The 22,866-nt window shown below is 41.0% G+C and overlaps 1 protein-coding gene across 3 annotated transcripts in view; it reads left to right on the top strand.

The window, feature by feature from the left end:
• Positions 1-22,866, top strand: part of EGF (epidermal growth factor) — a 99,487-nt gene that overhangs the window by 68,418 nt on the left and 8,203 nt on the right. For 2 of the 3 annotated variants that reach the window (XM_007463224.1, XM_007463222.1), the window contains 7 exons: positions 344-503; positions 3,464-3,573; positions 7,751-7,867; positions 8,914-9,039; positions 12,524-12,646; positions 14,295-14,439; positions 21,703-21,870. In XM_007463224.1, the coding sequence (XP_007463286.1) occupies positions 344-503; positions 3,464-3,573; positions 7,751-7,867; positions 8,914-9,039; positions 12,524-12,646; positions 14,295-14,439; positions 21,703-21,870 (949 nt within the window). The remainder of the gene's footprint in view (positions 1-343; positions 504-3,463; positions 3,574-7,750; positions 7,868-8,913; positions 9,040-12,523; positions 12,647-14,294; positions 14,440-21,702; positions 21,871-22,866) is intronic. The other variant, XM_007463223.1, reaches the window with a different exon arrangement.

Here is a 22,866-nt window from a genome sequence, read left to right as displayed (position 1 = left end):
TCAGCCAGGAGTAGGTAAGCAGATGGAAAAGCCACTTAGTTTCCCACAGTAACTCTTCTTTCTGAATCACCCTTTGTCAGTTTGACTAGATTATAAGTCAGGAAATAGGAGTCCTATCTTCCCAAATAGCTTCTTGAACAAAGGAACTGGCTAAACTCAATACTCCTAAGGTAATAACATTCTGAGCTTATCTTAGAACGAGTGGCTCTTTATAGGAACTCTTCTGAAATAGCTCTTGATATAAACAGCTCCATTTAGATAGTTTCTTTCTCCCAAAGCTGTACACTGATTTTACACCTTTTCATCTCCAAGCCCATCTGTGAATGTACCTCCTCTCTGCTAGGAGCAGATGCCTGCTTACATCAAAACGGAGGCTGTGAACATATTTGCGAAGAGAGGTTTGGAACTGCTCAGTGTTTGTGTCGTGAAGGTTTTGTGAAAGCTCCAGATGGAAAAACGTGTCTGGCTCTGAATGGCCATCAGATATTGGCAGGGAATATGATAAACTATGTGGCCAAATTATCTTACTTTAGCTCAGGAATATTGTCCTACGTTGATTTTTATGCTTGTGCTAATTTTTAATATTTTGTATTATTAAAAGCTCCCTTGCTTTTAGCGATGCCAAACTGTCTTTCCCCCCGCCCCACCGATGAGTTTGGCCTCCTCATTACAAACTAAATTCAGTTGACTTCTTCTAGCTGTAAAATTAATGAACAAAAGATAATATTCCAAGTCTTAAGTTCCAGTGCTCCAGACCCCCATTTTTGGTGGAATAGCCCATCCTTGGAAATAAATGCCAGTATTTTACCAATTCAGGGAATGTTCAAAGACATCTTGTTTGAAGTTTTATGGCCTCGATTTTAGAGGTAGTCATATGTAAACCCCCTGCCACATGACTGTCTTTATATGAAAAGCAAAGTCCTTTGTAATAAATAAGTTTAGAATACCAAACAGGTGTAGGGAATCCAGCTCGACAAGGCTTGTGATCCACATTTTTAGAAACTAAACGTAGGGCTTCCCTGGTGGTACAGTGGTTGAGAGTCCACCTGCTGATGCAGGGGACACGGGTTCGTGCCCCGCTCCGGGAGGATCCCACATGCTGCGGAGCTGCTGGGCCCGTGAGCCGTGGCCGCTGAGCCTGCGCATCCGGAGCCTGTGCTCCGCAATGGGAGAGGCCACAGCAGTGAGAGGCCCGCGTACAGCAAAACCAAACCAAACAAAAAACTAAATGTAACTTTGAGGAAGAAGAGATCTAATATGACATGTAAACAGTAGCACTGATTTACTTCCCTTAAATGTGCATCCAAACAGGTAAGGTGTATTTGGATTCATCTCTTGATATCTTATACCAAAGAGAACTTAAATTTTATTTTAGATGTTTTTTAAAAATTCATATTTATCCAATAGGCATGATATGTTAGGTGACATTGACAGCAAATAAATGGATTAATTTATCCATGGACCAGAATTGAATATTTTGGATTTTCTGAACTTTCTACCAATTGTTGCCTTAGAATAACAGTTCTCAATCTTTTTGGTTTTGGAACCTTTTTACACTCTTAAAAATGATTGAAAACCTCGAGTCTTTGTTTGTGTGGGTTATATTTATCAAGATTTATTGTATTAGAGATTAAGACTAAAAATTTTAATATCTCTATTAAAGTTACAGTAATATTCCATTATATGTGAATATGTTTTTATGAAAATAAATGAAATAACTCTATTTTTCAAAACAAAAATATGTAGTAAGAAGAATGGCATTGTTTTACGTTTATATCTTTAATATCTGCCTTAATAGAGGGCAGCCAGATTCTCCCATCTGCCCCTCTGTTAAAGCTGTTGCTGTGTTGTTTTGTTTGAAGCCAATGAAGAAAATCAGACACACATGGAGCTGGAAAAGGGAAGATTGCTTAATAGCCTTTTCAGAGGACTTTTCTGTATATCTTCTTTTGATATTATGTATATCAGAACTAGACAGGTGGTAGTTTCTTAGAGTTAGTTGCAATGTTGAATCTGAAGCCATATCAATGAACTTTTTGTCCCCTGCTATGTTAAAACTCAGTGTTCTGTTTTGCACTTTGAGTGGATCTTTTGCCATGCATGATTTTGTTGCATCATGTTTTGGTCATTTAAAAATATTGATTGAGTTACGCAAGTCTGCCAAATATCACATTAATATACCTACAATAACATTAACTAATTATTATTATCAAACTCATCAGAAAAGTCTTTGAGTGTCTGGATTTTGTTAAATTTCTTTTGTGGAAAATTTTCCAGAATTCTACTTTCCACTTGAAAGCTTAAATTTTATTACTGGCAACAAGCACCGTGAGCTAATTTTCCTTGAAGTGACAGCATCACTTCATTCATTGTTGAGAAAATATCAAATCCCCAAATGTTAATGACATAGTTTATCAAACATTCTTTCAGGTAAAAATCATGTTCAATGAAAAAAAAAAGAGCCTAGTTTTAGCTCGTATCTCTGAGAGTTCACAGGTGCCTTTCCTCCAGACAGCCATCATAGCTTCAGTGTGTGCACAGTGTTTTATGTGTTGCTTCCCATTTCATTACGCAGAAGATTAAAGAGCCAGGTAGTCTATGGTCAAGATTTTAAAAAATTAGTAATTTTACTGCCCCATCATGGGCTTTTAAAGGTGAAACTGGAATGTGTGTGTGTGTGTGTGTGTGTGTGTGTGTATGTGGCAGTGAAGAACATGACCACAGTAGAGAACATGCTACTAGTATCATGACGATTCATGCTAAAGCACCACACTTTCACCCATGTCTGCTTTTGCCCCATCACTTAGCAATGTTGACAGTGAAAATAACAATACAGTTATTTGCCTTTTATGAAAATAGTTTTGACCTTCTAGATGCCATGCAGTGAGACCCCAGGGATCCATGACCCATGCTTAGAGAATACACAGTGTTTTAGGGGATCCATTTCTTCCATGTTCTGGGGAGTTGCATAGGTCTCATGTCTATGTTAAATTATAGCTTGTTTATGCCCCTCCACATTTCTAAATACTGGCAAAATCAGGCTAAAATAAATGTTATAAGCAGCCTAAAGGAGAAGGGGTATATATGAAAGGCAGGTTGGGGAAATCATCTCACTAATTTGTCCTCAGTAATGGCGAGCAGTGATTATGAGCTGATTATGTTCATAAGGATTTTGGTATTCTAGTTTTACTGTTTTTGCCAGCACCGAGAAGAGTCCTGTCTTTCTTCCCTGCTGGCTCTCCCCACCCTCAATTATAAGTGCATGGAGTGAAGCTGAGAGCGTGTAGTGTAGCAGAGAAGGTTTTCTAAGCCACCAAGACCCTGGCAGTTTTTCTGAATCCTCCGACTCTAAGAAAGAGTCTGAACTCACACAAACAGCCATAAATATAAATTAACTCAAACATTTCTTGAATCACAAAAGGTAAATTAATTGTATCCGTTGGCCTTCAATAGGTAGTGGAGCAGATCTGAGTAATGGAGTAATACCGTTGGACATCTTACCCAGCAGTAGAGAGCTTGAAGATAATATTACAGAATCTCAACATATGCTAGTGGCTGAAATCATGGTGTCAGGTATGAATAATGAGTTCTCCAATACAGCTTTGGTTCCAACAATTTCCATCCTACTAATTAGAAATTCTGAATGAACTCTCTAACTTAATGTTGACTAAATCTACACAAAGCTAGCGAAGACAAACTTTGGACTCAAACTTTGGTCCTCTTCTGAATGGTTTATCTGAGGAAGATGGCTCCATATTAGACTGGACATGAACTTTACTCATTGAGTGTCCTTGGACTGAATCTTTTTTGAAGAAATCTAACTTGGAAAGAAAAGTGAAAAATAGGCCAGGACAGATTTGGGTGTATCCCCATCCATGCCTAGTATTTTTGGTGTTTGGCCCATTTAGCTTTACTTCTGTCAGTGTGAAAAGCAGATGGTAGCTGATAAGCAAATATAGGCTGGTTGCTTCAGCTGCTCCAGAAAGTCCACAAACAGCAAATGTTAGATTTTTTTTTTTTCTTCTATAATATATTGTCCATTTATCAGCCAAATGCTAAATAATTTATTCAGTATGTAACGACTTTAGGGAACCTAATTCTTTTATAGTCTGTGTTCACTCATGAAGCCAGTGGTTTTCAAACTGGGCTTAGCTCAGCCCTAAAGCTTCTGCAAACCCCACCTCTTCTCCATGCTAAGTCTCTACCTTTCCATCAGTGCAGCTCTGCTTTGAAGCATTTTATTTATTTATATTTCGGAGTGAAACTTAATTTTAACACTGTATGTGGCTAAAAATAAATTTGAGAACTCCACATTAGGGCATTATATACACTTAACCACAACTTTTGTGGTCAGCAAACTACAATTTTCGAGGCCCTGGGACCTCTTACCCCTTCTTAGAGGATTTTATCAGTGTGATTTTTGATAAAATACAAAGAGGTGAATATTTTTAGTAATAATAATTTTTACAGAGCTTTAGAGTTTACCAGGTCCTTTAAGTATATCCTCTAATTTGATGCTTATCACCATCTATCATTTTACAGATTTGAAAACTAAGATATGTGAAGTTAGTGACTCGACCAAAGATTTTGAAAATTATGACCAAGTAATTAATTCATATCAAGGAAAGAATTACTGGAAACATGGTCATGTTAGGAATATTATTCATTTGGTGACTATTTATTTGCCATACACCGTGCTAAATGCTGGTGATACCATACTTAGCTAAATATAGCCCCAGCCTCCAAGGTCATAGTCGGATGTGGAGACAATGTGGTAGAATAAAACAATATACATAATATATATTAGCAGCATAGAGAACCTTTTCAAAGTCACTAGGGATCCCTAGAGGTTCACAGAGGATATTTTGAAAGGCTAATGTTTGGGGGACTCAAAGACCAAGGTGAATGACAGACAGTAAATTAGGCCACGTGGGTGGCATGGGGGAGTGACAAAATGGCTAAAGATTTGGAATACATATATAACAGGCTGTGTTTGGCTTCCTGCCTGGAGACTGTACTCTGCCTCGTGTGGAATAAATGAAATTGATTGTCTTGGTGAAGATTACCCCATCTTTCCCTCCCTGGATTGTGTTCTATTTTGTCTTAGCCTGTAAAGTTTTAGTTCTACCTGTGTTAGGCTAAGGGGTCTTACTTACATTTTGTTGTGAAATTTCATTTCAAACAAGTATCTATACTAAAAATAAATCGAAAACTTTATGTTAGATTTTTAGGTCCATATCTTTTTATTCTCCAAAGACACAGAGTCATATGGAGCAAGCAGATCTGTGTACAACATGGCAAAGAGATTCAATCCTAAAAAGTTTCATTGTCAAATTCACTAAAATCACGAATTCTTCTAAATTCATGAATAAAATGTAAAATCCTTAACGTAGCCTGTTGAGCCCTGGAGAAACTAGCCTGTACCCACCTCACCAGCCTCAATTTGTGCCCTTCTATCCCCAGCTTTCTATGGCCTGCTTCCATTACATGGGCCTTGCCTATAACATGCAGGTGTTGTTTTCTCGGCCTACAGTGCTCTTTCTAACCCCACCTCCCCAAGTTCTGTGTATCCTTCAGATCTCAGCTTAATATGCTCTTTCTCAGCAAGCCTTTCCTAGTCTCCTAGGTGACCAGGTGAGGCGAGAGTTGTTTCAGCTTTCTTGGAACCCAGTATTTTTTCTTGATTGTGCTTATTACACCTATACTTCAATAAATAATCATGTAAGAAAACAGAGCCCTTGTCTATATTCTCCACCACTGTATTTTTGGCCCTCATTAGGATCTGGCACATAGTAGGTGCTTCAAAATGAATTAATTTTGTTAATTTTACAAACAGACCCCAGAGTCTTTTCTAGTGTGATAAGGCTAATTCTGATTCAGGCTGTCACAATATTCTGCTTCTTTATCATTCTTATCTAGATATGTAAATAAAATATTTTATAGTTCTCAAAAGATTCTTTTAAAAATCACTTTTTCTTCAAGTGCTTACAACAACCATGTGAAATAGACTGGACAGAAACTGTCATCTGCATTTTAGAGAAGAGGCACGTGAAGCATATGCATGCCTTCCTTGTGGAGCTAGTTTGTGGCAGAAGGAGCTTTGGCTATGGCTCATCCCTCCTGCAACTGCATATCCATTGCTTTTCATTATGCAAAGCTGCCTTGGGGTTTGCAAGTTACCAAATAAATCCTGAATCATATGTTAATTTAAGATAATTCCGCAAGTGATTTAAAATGTCTTGGGTAATTTGATACTGTCCACCATACACTCTGAACAGCCTTGTGATTTGGGAGCTAGTCTTCCAAATAAATGCTGAATCCAATGGATAATTGATTTAGTCTGAACTTATCCATCTCGAAGAGTCATGAGGGACAGGAGGTGACCAAGCAAGCATGAAAGGCCCGTGTTCCCACAAGAAAAATCTCACTCAAATAGCTAAGCAAATCAAACGCAATTAGCCGCTGTCTGCATTCACATGGCACCTGACTCCTATTTAGATCATTTAACTTTCTTTAATTTATGGGCAACTTTGGAGGGTTTCTTGACCTCTTCTATACTCAGATGAGCAAATTTACCAGTGAAAAGACAGAAGATAGTTTATATCCTACTGTGGTATGTCAGGTACCCCCAACTCCAACAGAGAGGAGGCATTTGGAGAATGATTATATACATAAGTAGCTAAAGGAAAAAAAAAAAAAAACTTGCTCATGTTTATGGCTCAAAAGGCAACTCTGTCTTCTGGGGCATTTGCATTTCATTGGAGTATGAAATGAAATGATCCTTTTACAGCATTTAGTTTGTATGGTTCATGACTCTGTAAAAGTGCCTTGAGGTGGGACTTCCCTGGTGGCACAGTGGTTAAGAATCTGCTTGCCAATGCAGGGGACATGGGTTGGAGCCCTGGTCCGGGAAGATCCCACGTGCCACAGAGCAGCTAAGCCTGTGTGCCACAATACTGAGCCTGTGCTCTAGAGGCCATGAGCTGCAACTACTTGAAGCCTGCGCGCCTAGAGCCCGTGCTCTGCAACAAGAGAAGCCACCGCAATGAGAAGCCTGCGCGCTGCAACAAAGAGTAGACCCCGCTCGCTGCAACTAGAGAAAGCCCGTGCACAGTAACAAAGACCCAACACAGGCAAAAATAATAAATTTGAAAAAAAAAAAAGTGCCTTGAGGTTTGCAAGTCATGGCATAAATCTTGATAATAAACATACATTTTGACATATACATTCTATTATATATCAAACATAATTTTAGTAAATTGACAATAAATCTTTTTATGATTAAATCTCTTTGCCATGTTGGTACACAGATCTACTTGCTACATATTAGTTGCGTATCTTTGAGAGATAAGAATATATTGGCCCCTTTTGTATGTCACAACGGTTGGGAATTCTCAAATAAAGCAATACAATTTTTGAAGTTTGAGTCCGTTTAGTCCTAGAAATTGTATCGTTCAAATTTGCAAATGCTTTAAAAAATTATAAATAAGTTCACACGGGGGTCTTTGAACACCACATAATTCTTTAGGACTAAAGATTTGTTGAGAGCATGTAAACAGAAACATATGGTTTGTGGACCCTTTAATATAGATATAGCTTACAGATCAGCACAGTGTTTCTATTTGGAGGTTAACCTGCCCCAGAACTTGAGAAAGGACGTAGTGGAATTTTCGGTAGAATGCAAAACACTGAAGTCCATTTTTTCCTCTGAGGTCTGGAAATAATCCTGTGGGGTTCTCGCTGTTTGCAGATGATGATGACTGTAGTGCCTTGGGATGCAGTACACAGGCTTGGTGTGTTTCAGAGGGAGAGAATGTCACATGTCGGTGTTTGAAAGGATTTGCCGGAGATGGAAAACTGTGTTCTGGTAAGAGCAAAATCCAAATACACATAATATCTGGAAAATAGTGAATCAGAAACATTCTCTCAGATCATACTGATTCAAAATCTCCAGAAGGATTGATGTTACCCTGAGGATTGAATACATTGTTTGATATTAGTTAAAAAGGTAATGGGTGTATGAATAGAAAATAAGAAACATATAACATATTGTTATGTTACTTTGAGTTATATTAAAACTCCATGATATAGACAATTGACATTAAGGAGAAGAATTTTTTTAATATAATTGATTTTTAAAAAATATTTATTTCATTTACTTTATTTTTGGCTGTGTTGGGTCTTTGTTGCTACACGCAGGCTCTCTAGTCTTTGCGAGCGGGGGCTACTCTTCATTGCGGTGCGCGGGCTTCTCATCACGGTGGCTTCTCTTGCTGCGGAGCACAGGCTCTAGGCACGCGGGCTTCAGTAGTTGTGGCACATGGGCCCAGTAGTTGTGGCTCGTGGGCTATAGAGCACAGGCTCAGTAGTTGTGGCGCTTGGGCTTAGTTGCCCCACGGCATGTGGGATCTTCTCGAATTAGGGCTCAAACCTGTGTCCCCTGCATTGGCAGGTGGATTCTTAACCACTGCGCCACCAGGGAAGCCCCAAGGAGAAGAATTTATAATTAGCTTTAAAAGCATGAATTTGAGTTCAAGTCAAATTTCTAAACTCCCCAATTCCAATAAAAACACAGCTTTCCCCCCCAAAGGCTTAGGTCATAAGTTTTAGTTTATTAAATAGGTTTTGCTGGATGGGTTACTATTTTACATTGATAGCCATTATTGTAAATGTTCTTATGGTCTGAAACTCTGGCAAAAAGTGATTTACTTACACTAGTGAAACACTGAGAAATCTGTAAAAATTGATTCAGAAATGAACTTTAAGTCCAAGATGGAGGGTTTGCATCACATTTGCAAGCAGTACCTGTAAATGGCTGGATGATTGTATGTAAGATTATACTATCCTTTCCTACACTTTTCCTTTATACCAGGATTGCCTATGTATTTCACTAGCTCATCATTTTGCCCACAGATATAGATGAATGTCAGATGGGTATCTCAGTTTGCCCTCCCACCTCCTCCAAGTGCGTCAATACTGAAGGTGGCCATGTCTGCCGGTGCTCAGAAGGCTACCAGGGAGATGGGATCCACTGCCTTGGTAAGAGAGCTGTGTGCAGAGGGCCAAGGGTGAAGGCAAGCCTTGGAGAATCACCAAACACTGGGTGTGGCGGGCCGAGAAAAGACAGGAGAGAATTGTGCTGACACACATGTTAAGACTAAAGGAGGAGTTGTGTGATCTGTTCAAACTGACATATTTCAGTTTTGGGTAAATAGTCAATTTCGTGCCCTTTGGCTGTGACCGCACTAGTCAGCTTCTACACGGGGTTGAGTGACATCAGTGCCTCATCGATAACTCCACACCTCGAGCCATCATGGGGGGAACTGGACGGCATTTTCTTTGTCACTGAATTTGGCAATTGAACCGTGGTGAACTGCAGAGCTGATGTGGGTTTTTTGGAGGTCACGGCTGTGTGTAAAGGGAAGGAGGCGTGGTTCTGTGAAAGGGCTCACAGCTGGCTCTTGATAAGTTCAAGCTGTTGACATTTAGAATCAAGCAAGGAATGATTAAGACCTCTTTCATAATCACCATCCTCTGCCAAGGTCTGGGTGTGGCTTGCTGGGTTAGGAGTTCACTTAGTGGATGTCATGTACCATTCCAGGTGTAACACAATGTCACTGTACAAGTGAAGACCTGCCTGAAGCCATCTTGGCCCAGTAAAATAGTTATCTCAAGTTTTATGGGGCTTTAACATGTCTCTTTCAGTGTTTTCCTTTCCTTCTGAAAACGTAAAAATCTTTTCGCTGTGAGGGGCAGATGCCTTGATAACAAACTAAAATGGCATTGCTTTCTCCCACATGTTGAGGTTAAAGATGAAATATCAGTCATAACTACCAATTTTCTGGATCTGGTTGGTTTAAATCAGACGTTTATCAGATTAGTTTTGTGGAGTCCACAGACATCTGTAAAGGCTCTTTTAAGCACATATTTGGCTGTCAATTGGGAAAATGTCACTGCTCGAATTAAGCAGGCTCATAGATAATTTAGACAAACAGGCTTTATATTTAATTTACTTTGAAGAAAAAGGAAGGTATACTTTCTTGGATGTTTAAACTCATTATACTCTGAATTCTCACTCTGTTACTCACGCATCTCCATCCATGGAGCAGAGTGTCATGGCCCAGCCTGCCTGGTTGGCATGGCGTCTCGGGCCACATGGAAGCCCTGAGCTTGTTCTTGTTCTCCGCACTGCCCCCCAGCCCCGTGTATATATAGTAGATATAGAGATGTAGTAGATATAGTGCTTTGAACCATGCCTGGCCCACAATAAGTGCTGTATAAAACTGTTGTTATTCTTAAGAGTAGTTGTGTTTCTTGGCCAACAGTACATCATTGTTTTTGCTTCTCTCTCATTCTCAAGGTGATAGTTCATAGAGATTGCAGTAGGATGTCAGTTTAAAAAAAAAAAAAAAAGACTCCCTTTGGGCTTTTCAGGTTAGTGATTCAATGTGGCAAATATTTAATTGACCCCTATTAGTGCAAAGACACAGTGCTAGGATCTGTGAGCAATGCCAAGATGAGGAAGGCAGTCCTTGCTTACATGGAGAATATGATCTAAAAGAAATGCAGCTGTGATACGTGGTGAAGAAAGGTATGCGTCATAAGAGAAGTAAAAACTAAGTGGAAATTCAGAACCGGTAGACATATCTGTTTGAGGTATTGGGAAAGACTTCATGGAGGAATTATCGTTTTGGATGGAACTGGGGGCATAAGTACATTTTTATTATGCAGAAATGTGAAGGAGTGGGGAGCACCGCAGGCATGAACATATCACAGGTCTTACTTGGGGGAGGGGGGGTAGAGAAAAGCCTAGAGCCTTAAGTATAGACTGTGTGTCTATACTGTGTGAAGGAGAACAGAAACTGAGTCTGGCAAGGTGGTGTCTCCATCTGCTCTGGATACCATCAAAAGTACTGTGTAGACTGGGTGGCCTCAACAACAGACGTTTATTTTCTTAGAGTTCTGGAGGCCAGAAGTCCCAGATTAAGGCGCTGGCAGATTTGGTTCCTGGTGAGGACTCTTCCTGGCTTGCAGACGGCCCCCTTCTTGCTCCACACTCACCTGCCCTTTCCTCTGTGGCTTGTGGAGAGAGTGAGAGAGGGAGAGAGAGACACCTCTGGTATCTCTTCCTCTTCTTAGAAGGACATCAATCCCGTTGGATTAGGGCCTCACTCTTATGACCTCATATAAGCTTGATTGCTTCCTTATAGGTCCTGTCTCCAAATATAGTCACTCTGGGGGTTAGGGCTTCGACATATGAATTTTGGGGAGATGCAATTCAGTCCATAACAGGTAAGTTGAGTTATATTTGTGGAAAACTAGAATCTGAAAGTCAGGCATTGGGGTTTTACTTCTCTGGACCAGCACCATCCAGTAGAAATATAATGTCAGTCACATATGTAATTTTAAATTTTTTGTAGCTACATTACAAAAAGCAAAAAGAAACAGGTGAAATTAATTTTAATAATATTTTATTTTATTCAATATATATCCCAAATATTAACAGCTTAATGTATAATCAATATAAAAAAGTATCATCATTATTTTTTAATCGGAGTATAGTTGCTTTACAGTGTTGTGTTAGTTTCTGCTGTACAGCAAAGTGAATCAGCTACACGTATACATATATCCCCTCTTTTTTGGACTTCCTTCCCATTTAGGTCACCACAGAGCACTGATTACAGTTCCCTGTGCTATACATTTGGTTGTCATTAGCTATCTATAATATAAAAATTACTGATCTATTTTATGTTCTTTCATAGTTGATACTATGTCCACGCAATCTGGCACGTGTTTTACACTTACAGTACCTTTCAGTGTGGACTAGCTGCACTTCAGGTGCTCGATACCTACATATGGCGATGGCTACCATATTGGGCAGCACAGCTCTAGGAAGCAGACAACTACTGGCAGCGTCTGAGTCGAGTGGTGCAGTGACGGGAGATGTGGTTCGGGAAGATTAATGTGGCGCTGGTGTTTAGGAGAGAAGTGCAGGAGAGACGGGATGTAGGGAATGTTGTAAGGCTGCTCCTCTTACAGCAAATGGAAAATTGAAGAGAAGAAAGACCTAAAGGTTAGGGTGGTGGTAACTGAGAAAATAAAAGATGGGTAGCTGGGAAAAAAGTGATGACTTTGTTCATATTTATGTAAAAAAGGCAAAAATGTTGAATTTAATATGATCTGAACCACTAAATGTTTACCTGGAGATAGTTTACCATCTCCAACTTTCCCACTGAGCTACATGTGCTGGGAAATTTCCTTTCCTTCCAAAGCAGTAGGAAAACTTCCAGCCTCATGTCAGGAGTTTACCTGCATGGGCATGCAGCCAAGGGGCCCAGTCCATCTCTCTCTCCAACATTTATAACAGAATTTTTGAATCTAAAAATGTATAGAGCTCTGAGAACATGTGGCATGACAGAAGTTGAAGATGCTCCCTTTCCAGAATATTGGGGTTTCCAATTATACCACCCTCTGTTCTCCTCTGCACCCTACTTTTCTCTTTCCTACTCCCTTTTCCTGACAGATGTTGATGAGTGCCAACTGGGTGTGCACACCTGTGGGGAAAATGCCGCCTGTACAAATACGGAGGGAAACTACACCTGCACATGTGCTGGCAACTTGTCTGAACCTGGACGGATTTGCCCTGGTAGGTTGGTGGGTGGTCCAGATCCAAGGGGAGGGACTTGATTCTGAAAAAATCAGTACCCAAGTGTATTTCCATTAGAGCTTCTAGAAATCATTCAGTTCAATCAGGCTGGTGAGTTTACTTTCCTGATTAGATTGCTGCTGTGGTTGAGAATGTGAAATGGCCCAAGTTTTCTTAATTTAATAGCATCTGGAATAAATCCTTTTTTATTATTCACAATTCAATAAAGGTGGGAACACAGGTGGTTCTCTTTAACTATGCAGCTAATGTCCTGATTTGTAGTGTTGATTTTGGGGGCTGCTGGAAAAGCTCTGCAGGGCTAGACAGGTTGGGGAGGATGTCCGGACTCTTAGCATTTTGAATCACTTTCAAGGATTTTAAAATAAGCTTTTTCTGAACTTAAACATTTTTAATCTAAAGATAGAATCCCATTTTTAATGAACTTAAAGAAGTAGCAAAATGACTGCTTTTTTTTTTCATTCCTTTAGGAAATAGCTGTTGCCAAAGTGAAGAGATAGATACTATTTCGTTTTGTTATATAAGGGGGAATATGGTTTGCAGAGGAATTGTTTTTTTAAATTAAGTTGGAGTTTCAAGGGATATCGGTGTTCATCTATGCCATCTCTCCAGTTTCAAAATGGTTCTATTCCATTCTAGAAATTTGACATATGTAATTTGAAACTCTTAATAAAATTGCATTTATTTTTTAATTTTTTTTTAAAAAGTCAGTATTTCTTGATCTGAATTAGAACTTTAAAAAATGTTAATAATTGTCGCTTCCTGCTTCCTGAACCCTCCCGCATGACAGCAGTATCTTCTTACCATCAGCACTCAGAAGGGGAGCTGGCTTCATAGACCCTAGAAGCCAGGGTCAGCTAAGTCATTGCCAGCTATTTACCTGTCTCAGCTCTGCAAGCAGAAAACATCCTGAGAAAGGAAGGTTCTGCACTTGCTCGGGTCTCTGTTTTTTTAGCATATTATTTTCTCAAATAATTTGCTGTTCTTAAAGGTACTGAAAGACTCCTAATATTTATATAGTCGGCTACACACCCTAATGTTTTCCTTTTAAAGAGCAGCAAACCATCCAATAAAACGGACTTCCCCACTTGGGCATCCCCTCTGTTATGGTAACATTTCCTTTCTGTCAAAGTTGCTACTTTTGTCTTTGAGGGCTCCCCTACAACTTAAACAGTGTTTAGAAGAAAGTCTCGTGTGGGAGAAATTTTTGAGACTCCCGGGAAACTAGGGGTAGTGGACTGTGTGGTGGTAGGTGGTTTATAAGCCGTGAAGAGATACTGTTGTTCAGTGAGACGCTCTTAAGCTAACTGCTGTTTCACACAGCATGTGTTTTTGGATGATGGATGTGCTTTTATAACGAGATCTGCACTCGGAATTCCTATGGTCTTGGGATTGACCATTCTCTTACAGCTTCCAATGTGCTTTATGTCAGATAATGCTGAACCTAAGGAAAGAATGGCTGGCTGCATGGTGAAGGACACGAGGTCTGGTTGAGAAAGTGAAGCTGTTGTTCTCTATCACAACTACTGGTCTATCTCACACATTGTTCACAGAAACCGCTCCCTGATACCGATATCTGAAAGACCCCAATCACTTCAGAAAGTAAAAGAAATGCCTTTGCTTCTTCCAGACTCGACTCCGCCCTCTCATCGCAGGGAGGATGGCCGCTCTCCTGTGAGAAATATTTACCCCGAATGTCCCCCGTCCCACGATGGGTACTGCCTCCACGGCGGTGTGTGCATGTATGTTGAAGCGATCGACAGCTATGCCTGCAAGTAAGTCAAGGTATCTTTCTGATGGCACAGAGATATGATATTGCAGCCCATAACTTTTAGCAGATTCAGAAAACTTATATTGAGATTTTTCTATAATTAGGCTTTTCCATAGGGAAAAATATATAATTTATATATGTAACCCTATATTGACATATATAAATTCTGTGTGTGTATTACACCTTTCCTGCATATTTCACCACCCCCCACCCCTGACCCGGTGCTAGTGGTAAATATTAAATGTAAGGAACTGGTTATTTTCCCTCTTATTTAAATAACTTGATGTTACTACTGGTATAGGCTGGGGATTAAACTGAGAGAATTTCTTAAAACTTTGATTTATTTTCTGCCAAATAGATGGAGCGCATCAATGCTACGTTTCTGAATTTTAAAAAGTGTTATATATGTTCACACTGGACTTCTTGCCTTCAATGCTCAAAACTAACATATTTTTTCCCTCTTTACTTCCTAATAGTTGGCATTTACATTTTTTTTTTTTTTTTTGCGTTTCGCTGGCCTCTCACTGTTGTGGCCTCTCCCGTTGCGGAGCACAGGCTCCGGACGCGCAGGCTCAGCGGCCATGGCTCACGGGCCCAGCCGCTCCGCGGCATGTGGGATCCTCCTGGACCGGGGCATGAACCCGTGTCCCCCGCATCAGCAGGTGGACTCTCAACCACTGCGCCACCAGGGAAGCCTGGCATTTACATTTTTGTTATTTGGTAACAACTGCTGGATGCAGCCATGGCTGCCTTTGCTCTGCTTTTGTCCCCGTGATGGTTTCGGTGGGCTAAGTGTCAACCTGAAGGGAGGGTTCAGGGAAGCCCTGGAACTATGAGGTGTTCCCAGCGCACTCACTCAGAAGCCATGCCCCTCAGTTTTTAGTAAAAACCACACCCAGAAGATCTAGTTTTGTATCAAATCTTACTTTTAATTACTTTCATAATTTGAAGGCAATCGGAGGGAATTGATAGATACTGAAAAATGAATAGGTCTCCTATGGCTGGACTCCTGACTCACTGATAATTTTCTCTGTGCCTAGTGAAGGAATGATGAAATACGGCTTTGATTATTTTATCACTAATAATCAGCAGAAACCTAGTCTAAATTATAAGAAGAAGTTATATTCTGTGACGAAGTATATGGCCTTGCATTATAAATCACGTCAGCCTGACACAGTGAAAAACGCTCATGAATATTAGCAAAAATGACTCAGTTCTAACAGAAATCTGCTTTCATATTCATATTTCATACTGTGATTTTCTAACCTAAGATAAATTTAGTACTTAATGATAATCATCCTTGATTTTGATAATAAGAATCAAATTGTTTTTACCTGTTCATGGCTTCTTGCTGTTACAGATAATGAAATTATGAAAACAAGTGTCCTAGCAATGGTTTGTGTTTCTCTCTGATACTTTAACTTTGGGTTATTAAAGACATTATAGACCTAGAGTCTGTCATACAAAGTGAAGTAAGTCAGAAAGAGAAAAACAAATACCATATGCTAACACATATATATGGAATCTAAAAAAAAAAAGGTTCTGATGAACCTGGGGCAGGACAGGCATAAAGACTCAGATGTAGAGAATGGACTTGAGGACCTGGGGAAGGGGAAGCTGGGATGAAGTGAGAGAGTGGCATGGACATATATACACTACCAAACGTAAAATAGATGGCTAGTGGGAAGCAGCCGCATAGCACAGGGAGATCAGCTCGGTGCTTTGTGACCACCTAGCGGGGTGGGATAGGGAGGGTGGGAGGGAGATGCAAGAGGGAGGGGATATGGGGATATATGTATATGTATAGCTGATTCACTTTGTTATACAGCAGAAACTAGCACACCACTGTAAAGCAATTATACTCCAATAAAGATGTTAAAAAAAAAAAGAGGACATTATAATAAGAAGGGTACTGCAGGGTTGCCTATTGCGGTCAGCACGTTGATTTCATTTGGCCCTGATAGCAGCAATTCATTAAATGATTTGTGGACTCTTTAGCACACTGCTTTCCTTTCTGTCATTAAATCCTGGTGAATATATCATATTCCCCTAATAATGTTTCAAACACGAGTTGCTCCAAAATGACAATTAAGTGGGATCTAACACTTAAATTTAAGGATCTTTAATCAAAAGCAACATTTAAAATATCACCAGAGTTCCCATTAATCTGGAACATAACTTTTTTTTTGAATTCTATATTTAATAAAAGTGTGGTTTAATCAGATGTCCAACCCTTCCCTCCTTCCCCGCCCCAATGACCTCACCTTGTAGTTTTTTAATTCCATAATAACACACCTCTAAGGAGTGCTTCCCAGTCCGGCTTTTATTAGAAACACTTCACAGGCATCATTCCACACAGAGTGCTCTTAACGTTGTGAGCACGTTAATAAAGAGGAATGCACTTCCTTCCTTGTTTGGAGGCAATGAAAGCTCCCCTCAGATGCAGGACCTGCTGGCTGCCCCGGGGATGCAGAGGATGTGGGAACTGGAAATCTCCACACCCAAGGTCCTCCTCACAGATACCCTGCTCTGGGGATTCTCAGAGGACCCCAAACCTCCTGAGCACGGAAGAGATCCTCATTCATTCTGGTTTGGCTTCGAACCAACCCCCACCCTGTGGGCCAGGTCTTCTTCAGCCCAAGTTCTCCCAACAACGGTGCTGTGAAATGTTTCATGAAAAAAGGTTGTCCTGCTCTGGGGATTCTCAGAGGACCCCAAACCTCCTGAGCACGGAAGAGATCCTCATTCATTCTGGTTTGGCTTCGAACCAACCCCCACCCTGTGGGCCAGGTCTTCTTCAGCCCAAGTTCTCCCAACAACGGTGCTGTGAAATGTTTCATGAAAAAAGGTTGTGAATTGGCCTTGCATTATAAATCACGTCAGCCTGACACAGTGAAAAACGCTCATGAATATTAGCAAAAATGACTCAGTTCTAACAGAAATCTGCTTTCATATTCATATTTCATACTGTGATTTTCTAACCTAAGATAAATTTAGTACTTAATGATAATCATCCTTGATTTTGATAATAAGAATCAAATTGTTTTTACCTGTTCATGGCTTCTTGCTGTTACAGATAATGAAATTATGAAAACAAGTGTCCTAGCAATGGTTTGTGTTTCTCTCTGATACTTTAACTTTGGGTTATTAAAGACATTATAGACCTAGAGTCTGTCATACAAAGTGAAGTAAGTCAGAAAGAGAAAAACAAATACCATATGCTAACACATATATATGGAATCTAAAAAAAAAAAGGTTCTGATGAACCTGGGGCAGGACAGGCATAAAGACTCAGATGTAGAGAATGGACTTGAGGACCTGGGGAAGGGGAAGCTGGGATGAAGTGAGAGAGTGGCATGGACATATATACACTACCAAACGTAAAATAGATGGCTAGTGGGAAGCAGCCGCATAGCACAGGGAGATCAGCTCGGTGCTTTGTGACCACCTAGCGGGGTGGGATAGGGAGGGTGGGAGGGAGATGCAAGAGGGAGGGGATATGGGGATATATGTATATGTATAGCTGATTCACTTTGTTATACAGCAGAAACTAGCACACCACTGTAAAGCAATTATACTCCAATAAAGATGTTAAAAAAAAAAAGAGGACATTATAATAAGAAGGGTACTGCAGGGTTGCCTATTGCGGTCAGCACGTTGATTTCATTTGGCCCTGATAGCAGCAATTCATTAAATGATTTGTGGACTCTTTAGCACACTGCTTTCCTTTCTGTCATTAAATCCTGGTGAATATATCATATTCCCCTAATAATGTTTCAAACACGAGTTGCTCCAAAATGACAATTAAGTGGGATCTAACACTTAAATTTAAGGATCTTTAATCAAAAGCAACATTTAAAATATCACCAGAGTTCCCATTAATCTGGAACATAACTTTTTTTTTGAATTCTATATTTAATAAAAGTGTGGTTTAATCAGATGTCCAACCCTTCCCTCCTTCCCCGCCCCAATGACCTCACCTTGTAGTTTTTTAATTCCATAATAACACACCTCTAAGGAGTGCTTCCCAGTCCGGCTTTTATTAGAAACACTTCACAGGCATCATTCCACACAGAGTGCTCTTAACGTTGTGAGCACGTTAATAAAGAGGAATGCACTTCCTTCCTTGTTTGGAGGCAATGAAAGCTCCCCTCAGATGCAGGACCTGCTGGCTGCCCCGGGGATGCAGAGGATGTGGGAACTGGAAATCTCCACACCCAAGGTCCTCCTCACAGATACCCTGCTCTGGGGATTCTCAGAGGACCCCAAACCTCCTGAGCACGGAAGAGATCCTCATTCATTCTGGTTTGGCTTCGAACCAACCCCCACCCTGTGGGCCAGGTCTTCTTCAGCCCAAGTTCTCCCAACAACGGTGCTGTGAAATGTTTCATGAAAAAAGGTTGTGAATGGGCAGAAGACCTAAATAGACATTTCTCCAAAGAAGATACACAGATTGCCAACAAACACATGAGAGGATGCTCAACATCACTAATCATTAGAGAAATGCAAATCAAAACTACAATGAGGTATCACCTCACACCGGTCAGAATGGCCAGCATCAAAAAATCTACAAACAATAAATGCTGGAGAGGGTGTGGAGAAAAGGGAACCCTCTTGCACTGTTGGTGGGAATGTAAATTGATACAGCCACTATGGAGAACAGTATGGAGGTTCCTTAAAAAACTAAAAATAGAACTACCATACGACCCAGCAATCCCACTACTGGGCATATACCCTGAGAAAACCATAATTCAAAGAAGTCATGTGCCACAATGTTTATTGCAGCACAATTTACAGCAGCCAGGACATGGAAGCAACCTAAGTGTCCATAAAGAAGATGTGGCACATATATACAATGGAATATTAGCCATACAAAGAAACGAAATTGAGTTATTTGTAGTGAAGTGGATGGACCTCAAGTCTGTCGTAACAGAGTGAAGTAAGTCAGAAAGAGAAAAACAAATACCGTGTGCTGACGTATATATGTGGCATCTTAAAAAAATAAGGTTCTGAAGAACCTAGGGGCAGGACAGGAATAAAGGCGCAGATGTAGAGAATGGACTTGAGGACAAGGGGATGGGGAAGGGTAAGCTGGGACGAAATGAGAGAGTGGCATGGACATATATACACTACCAAATGCAAAATAGATAGCTAGTGGGAAGCAGCCACATAGCACAGGGAGATCAGCTCAGTGCTTTGTGACCACCTAGGGGGTTGAGATAGGGGAGGGTGGGAGGGAGGCAGACACAAGAGGGAAGAGATATGGGAACATATGTGTATGTATAACTGATTCACTTTGTTATAAAGCAGAAACTAACACAACATTGTAAAGCAATTATACTCCAATAAAGATGTAAAAAAAAAAAACCCAAAACCTGAGGAACTAGTGGAGCGTCGCCTGCCCTTGTGAGATGCTGGCTGATTGCTCTGGACCTTATAAGGCTGAGAGGCTTTGATATTGCATCCTCCTTGGCTCCCAGTTCTCTTGTCACGTGCGTGGCATATTCCTTGAGACCCTAAGATCTGTGAGAGGATTGGAGGTGTGGCCTGTTAATATCCAACAGTTTAAAAGTGGTTGCTAGGGGCTTCCCTGGTGGCGCAGTAGTTGAGAGTCCGCCTGCCGATACAGGGGACGCGGGTTCGTGTCCCGGTCCGGGAAGATCCCACATGCCGCGGAGCGGCTGGGCCCGTGAGCCATGGCCGCTGAGCCTGCGCGTCCCGAGCCTGTGCTCCGTCCGCAACGGGAGAGGCCACAACAGTGAGAGGCCCGCGTACCGCAAAACAACAACAACAACAACAACAAGTGGCTGCTAGGCGTTGATAGTAAATGTCTATAACCAAGGACAGCTAGAATTAAAACAGCATACAGGAAAGCCGGGAATAACCTGATGGTCCTTTATGCTTCCTACACTCAGGTCCTGCATTCTCTGGTAGGATCACTTCTAGAAGAATAGTTTTTCAGAGGTGCATGGAACTTAAAACTCTTTTTGGAAGTGGCCCAATGTAGTAGAAAGAACACAGACTTTGAAATCAGAGAACCATTTGAATCAAACCTACCATTCACTAGCTGTGTGGAAAATTACTTAACTCCTTTGAATCTCACTTTCCTCATCTATAAAATGGGAATATGCCATCAAAAATAAAATGAATAAAAGTGCCTAGTACAATATCGGAAACATAAGGTACATAACAAACACTAGTTACTTTCCCTCCTGTCTTTGAAAGTGACTCGCCAAAGCTCCTGTAACCAACTCAGGTAGAGCTAGGACTAGACTTGAGACCTTCTGGGCCTTCAGCCATGATGCATGCTTCGTCTAATGCTTGTCCCTTGCTGCCTCTTCCCGCCATGGGGACTGGTATCAGTCCTCTGTGTATTCATTCCTTTACCTCCTTTTGGAACAAAGTGGGGACATGGATATACATGCAGAGAGTGGATCCAGAGCCAAGGTGAAGAAATTCCTAACAAGTGAGCAACACAGAATTTCTAACAATATTTTTAAAGTTTATGCTCTTGCACAGAATAATAGAATCTAATTCTACCCAAGATCCGGAGAGTTTCTGGAAGCATGTATTTCCAGTAGATGGCAGCATTGTTTCATTTACTTTCATCTAAAGGTTCACAGCCTGTGTTGCCCGCTGGTAATTCCAGTAACAATTTCACTAATGAAACAGCAGGATGTTGGTGAACGCCTCTTTTCCTCCACTTAGGCAAATGCTTGTGTGTCACCACCGAGTCCTTTTGAGTCTGTGACTTTAAAAGAGAAGGAAAAATGGTTTCCTCTGCAGACTAGTCTATGCTTCCAGTTCAGAGACTACTCAACATTCTTTTACAACCTGGTCTCAAGTGAAAGACTGTGCTTTGAACTCTTCCTTCCTTTGACCTATACTCATTGCAGTCTGGCTGAACATTTGTTCGAAAACTCCCTTCGCTCTTAGGGTAGGGTTGCTTTATGTTGGTCTTAGAGGAAGCTTCACAGGATTTTAGCCTAACAGAAATTGATCTTTAATCAGTGTTCTGCAGTGCCTTATAGAGGCGGTATGCAAATAATCCCCCATTAATCCCAGGGCCAACAGACCAATGGGGCAAGTCTGTGTTGCATTAACTTGTAAATTAGAGTGCTTTCAACTGACCCCTGATGGATTTTCCATATGTCCAAAGAGCTGAAGCTGAAATGCAGAGGTTGAGAGACGGCTGGATATTGAGTGCAAAAATATAAGCGTTTTCGGCCTTGGCTCACTGCTGACCTCTGTTTGTATGTTGTCACAGCTGTGTCGTTGGCTACGTCGGGGAGCGATGTCAGCACCGAGACTTGAAGTGGTGGGAACTGCGGCATGCCGGCCACGGGCGGCAGCGGAGCATCACCGCGGTGGCTGCCTGCGCGGTGGTGCTGCTTCTGCTACTGCTCCTGGGACTGTGCGGGGCTCAGAAATACAGGTGACTTTGCTTCCATTGGAACTTTCAACCTCCTTCTAGCTCCTCCCAGGGGCTTCTTGAGATGAGCTGCTTCTGCACACTTATTTCATTTAAAAACTGGAGTAACAGTGAAAGAAAAGAAAAAACGTCCAGGATTTCACTGCTCTAAAACTCAGTGGATTTATTGTTCCATTCCAGTCTTTGTCCATAACCTATGTAGTTTACTGGGTTGTTATTTAACCTCACACGTTTTTGTTTTGTTTTGTTTTGTTTGCGGTATGCGGGCCTCTCACTGTTGTGGCCTCTCCAGTTGCGGAGCACAGGCTCCGGACGCGCAGGCTCAGCGGCCATGGCTCACTGGCCCAGCCGCTCCGTGGCGTGTGGGATCTTCCCGGACCGGGGCACGAACCCGCATCCCCTGCATCGGCAGGCGGACTCTCAACCACTGCGCCACCAGGGAAGCCCCCCTCACACGTTTTTATATTCCACTTTTTTTCTTTTAGCATCATGTGCTTCCTCTCACGCCATCCCCAGCCTGTATAACTATAATTTTTCATGGGTGCCATCCATTGAGTTGATTTCCCACAAAGTATTAACTTCTGTTCAAGAAACTCAGTTATCTTCCCTAACTTGGAAGGAAGTTTCGGGTCCTTGGAGTTTATGTTTTTAGTCATTTCAAGTTAAAAGTTCAGAACTGTGGAACGATGATATTTACTTAAAAAAAAAAACCCCACTACATTAGGGTGAAGAAATGGGCATCATATTGTTTGCTCATTTTCCACTTTCTTAAAAAGTAAGACAGCATCCTCCACTATCCTCCATACAGAAGAGCATTTTATGCACTGTTGTAATTTGTCTGGCATATATGACTTAATAAATGCTTTTTGTTATTGCTATGATTTTCCATGAACTGTAATCTTCCCCAAGGAGTCACACGTTCCAAATCCTTTTCTATCTTGAGACACAGGATTCTCAGGCAAAAACTTGAAATTTTTTTTTTTTTTTTTTTTTTTTTTT

The sequence above is a fragment of the Lipotes vexillifer genome, unplaced genomic scaffold (assembly GCF_000442215.2).
Source record: "Lipotes vexillifer unplaced genomic scaffold, Lipotes_vexillifer_v1.1 scaffold769, whole genome shotgun sequence".
NCBI lineage: Eukaryota > Metazoa > Chordata > Mammalia > Artiodactyla > Lipotidae > Lipotes > Lipotes vexillifer.
This window is presented reverse-complemented; position numbering and strand designations above follow the sequence as displayed.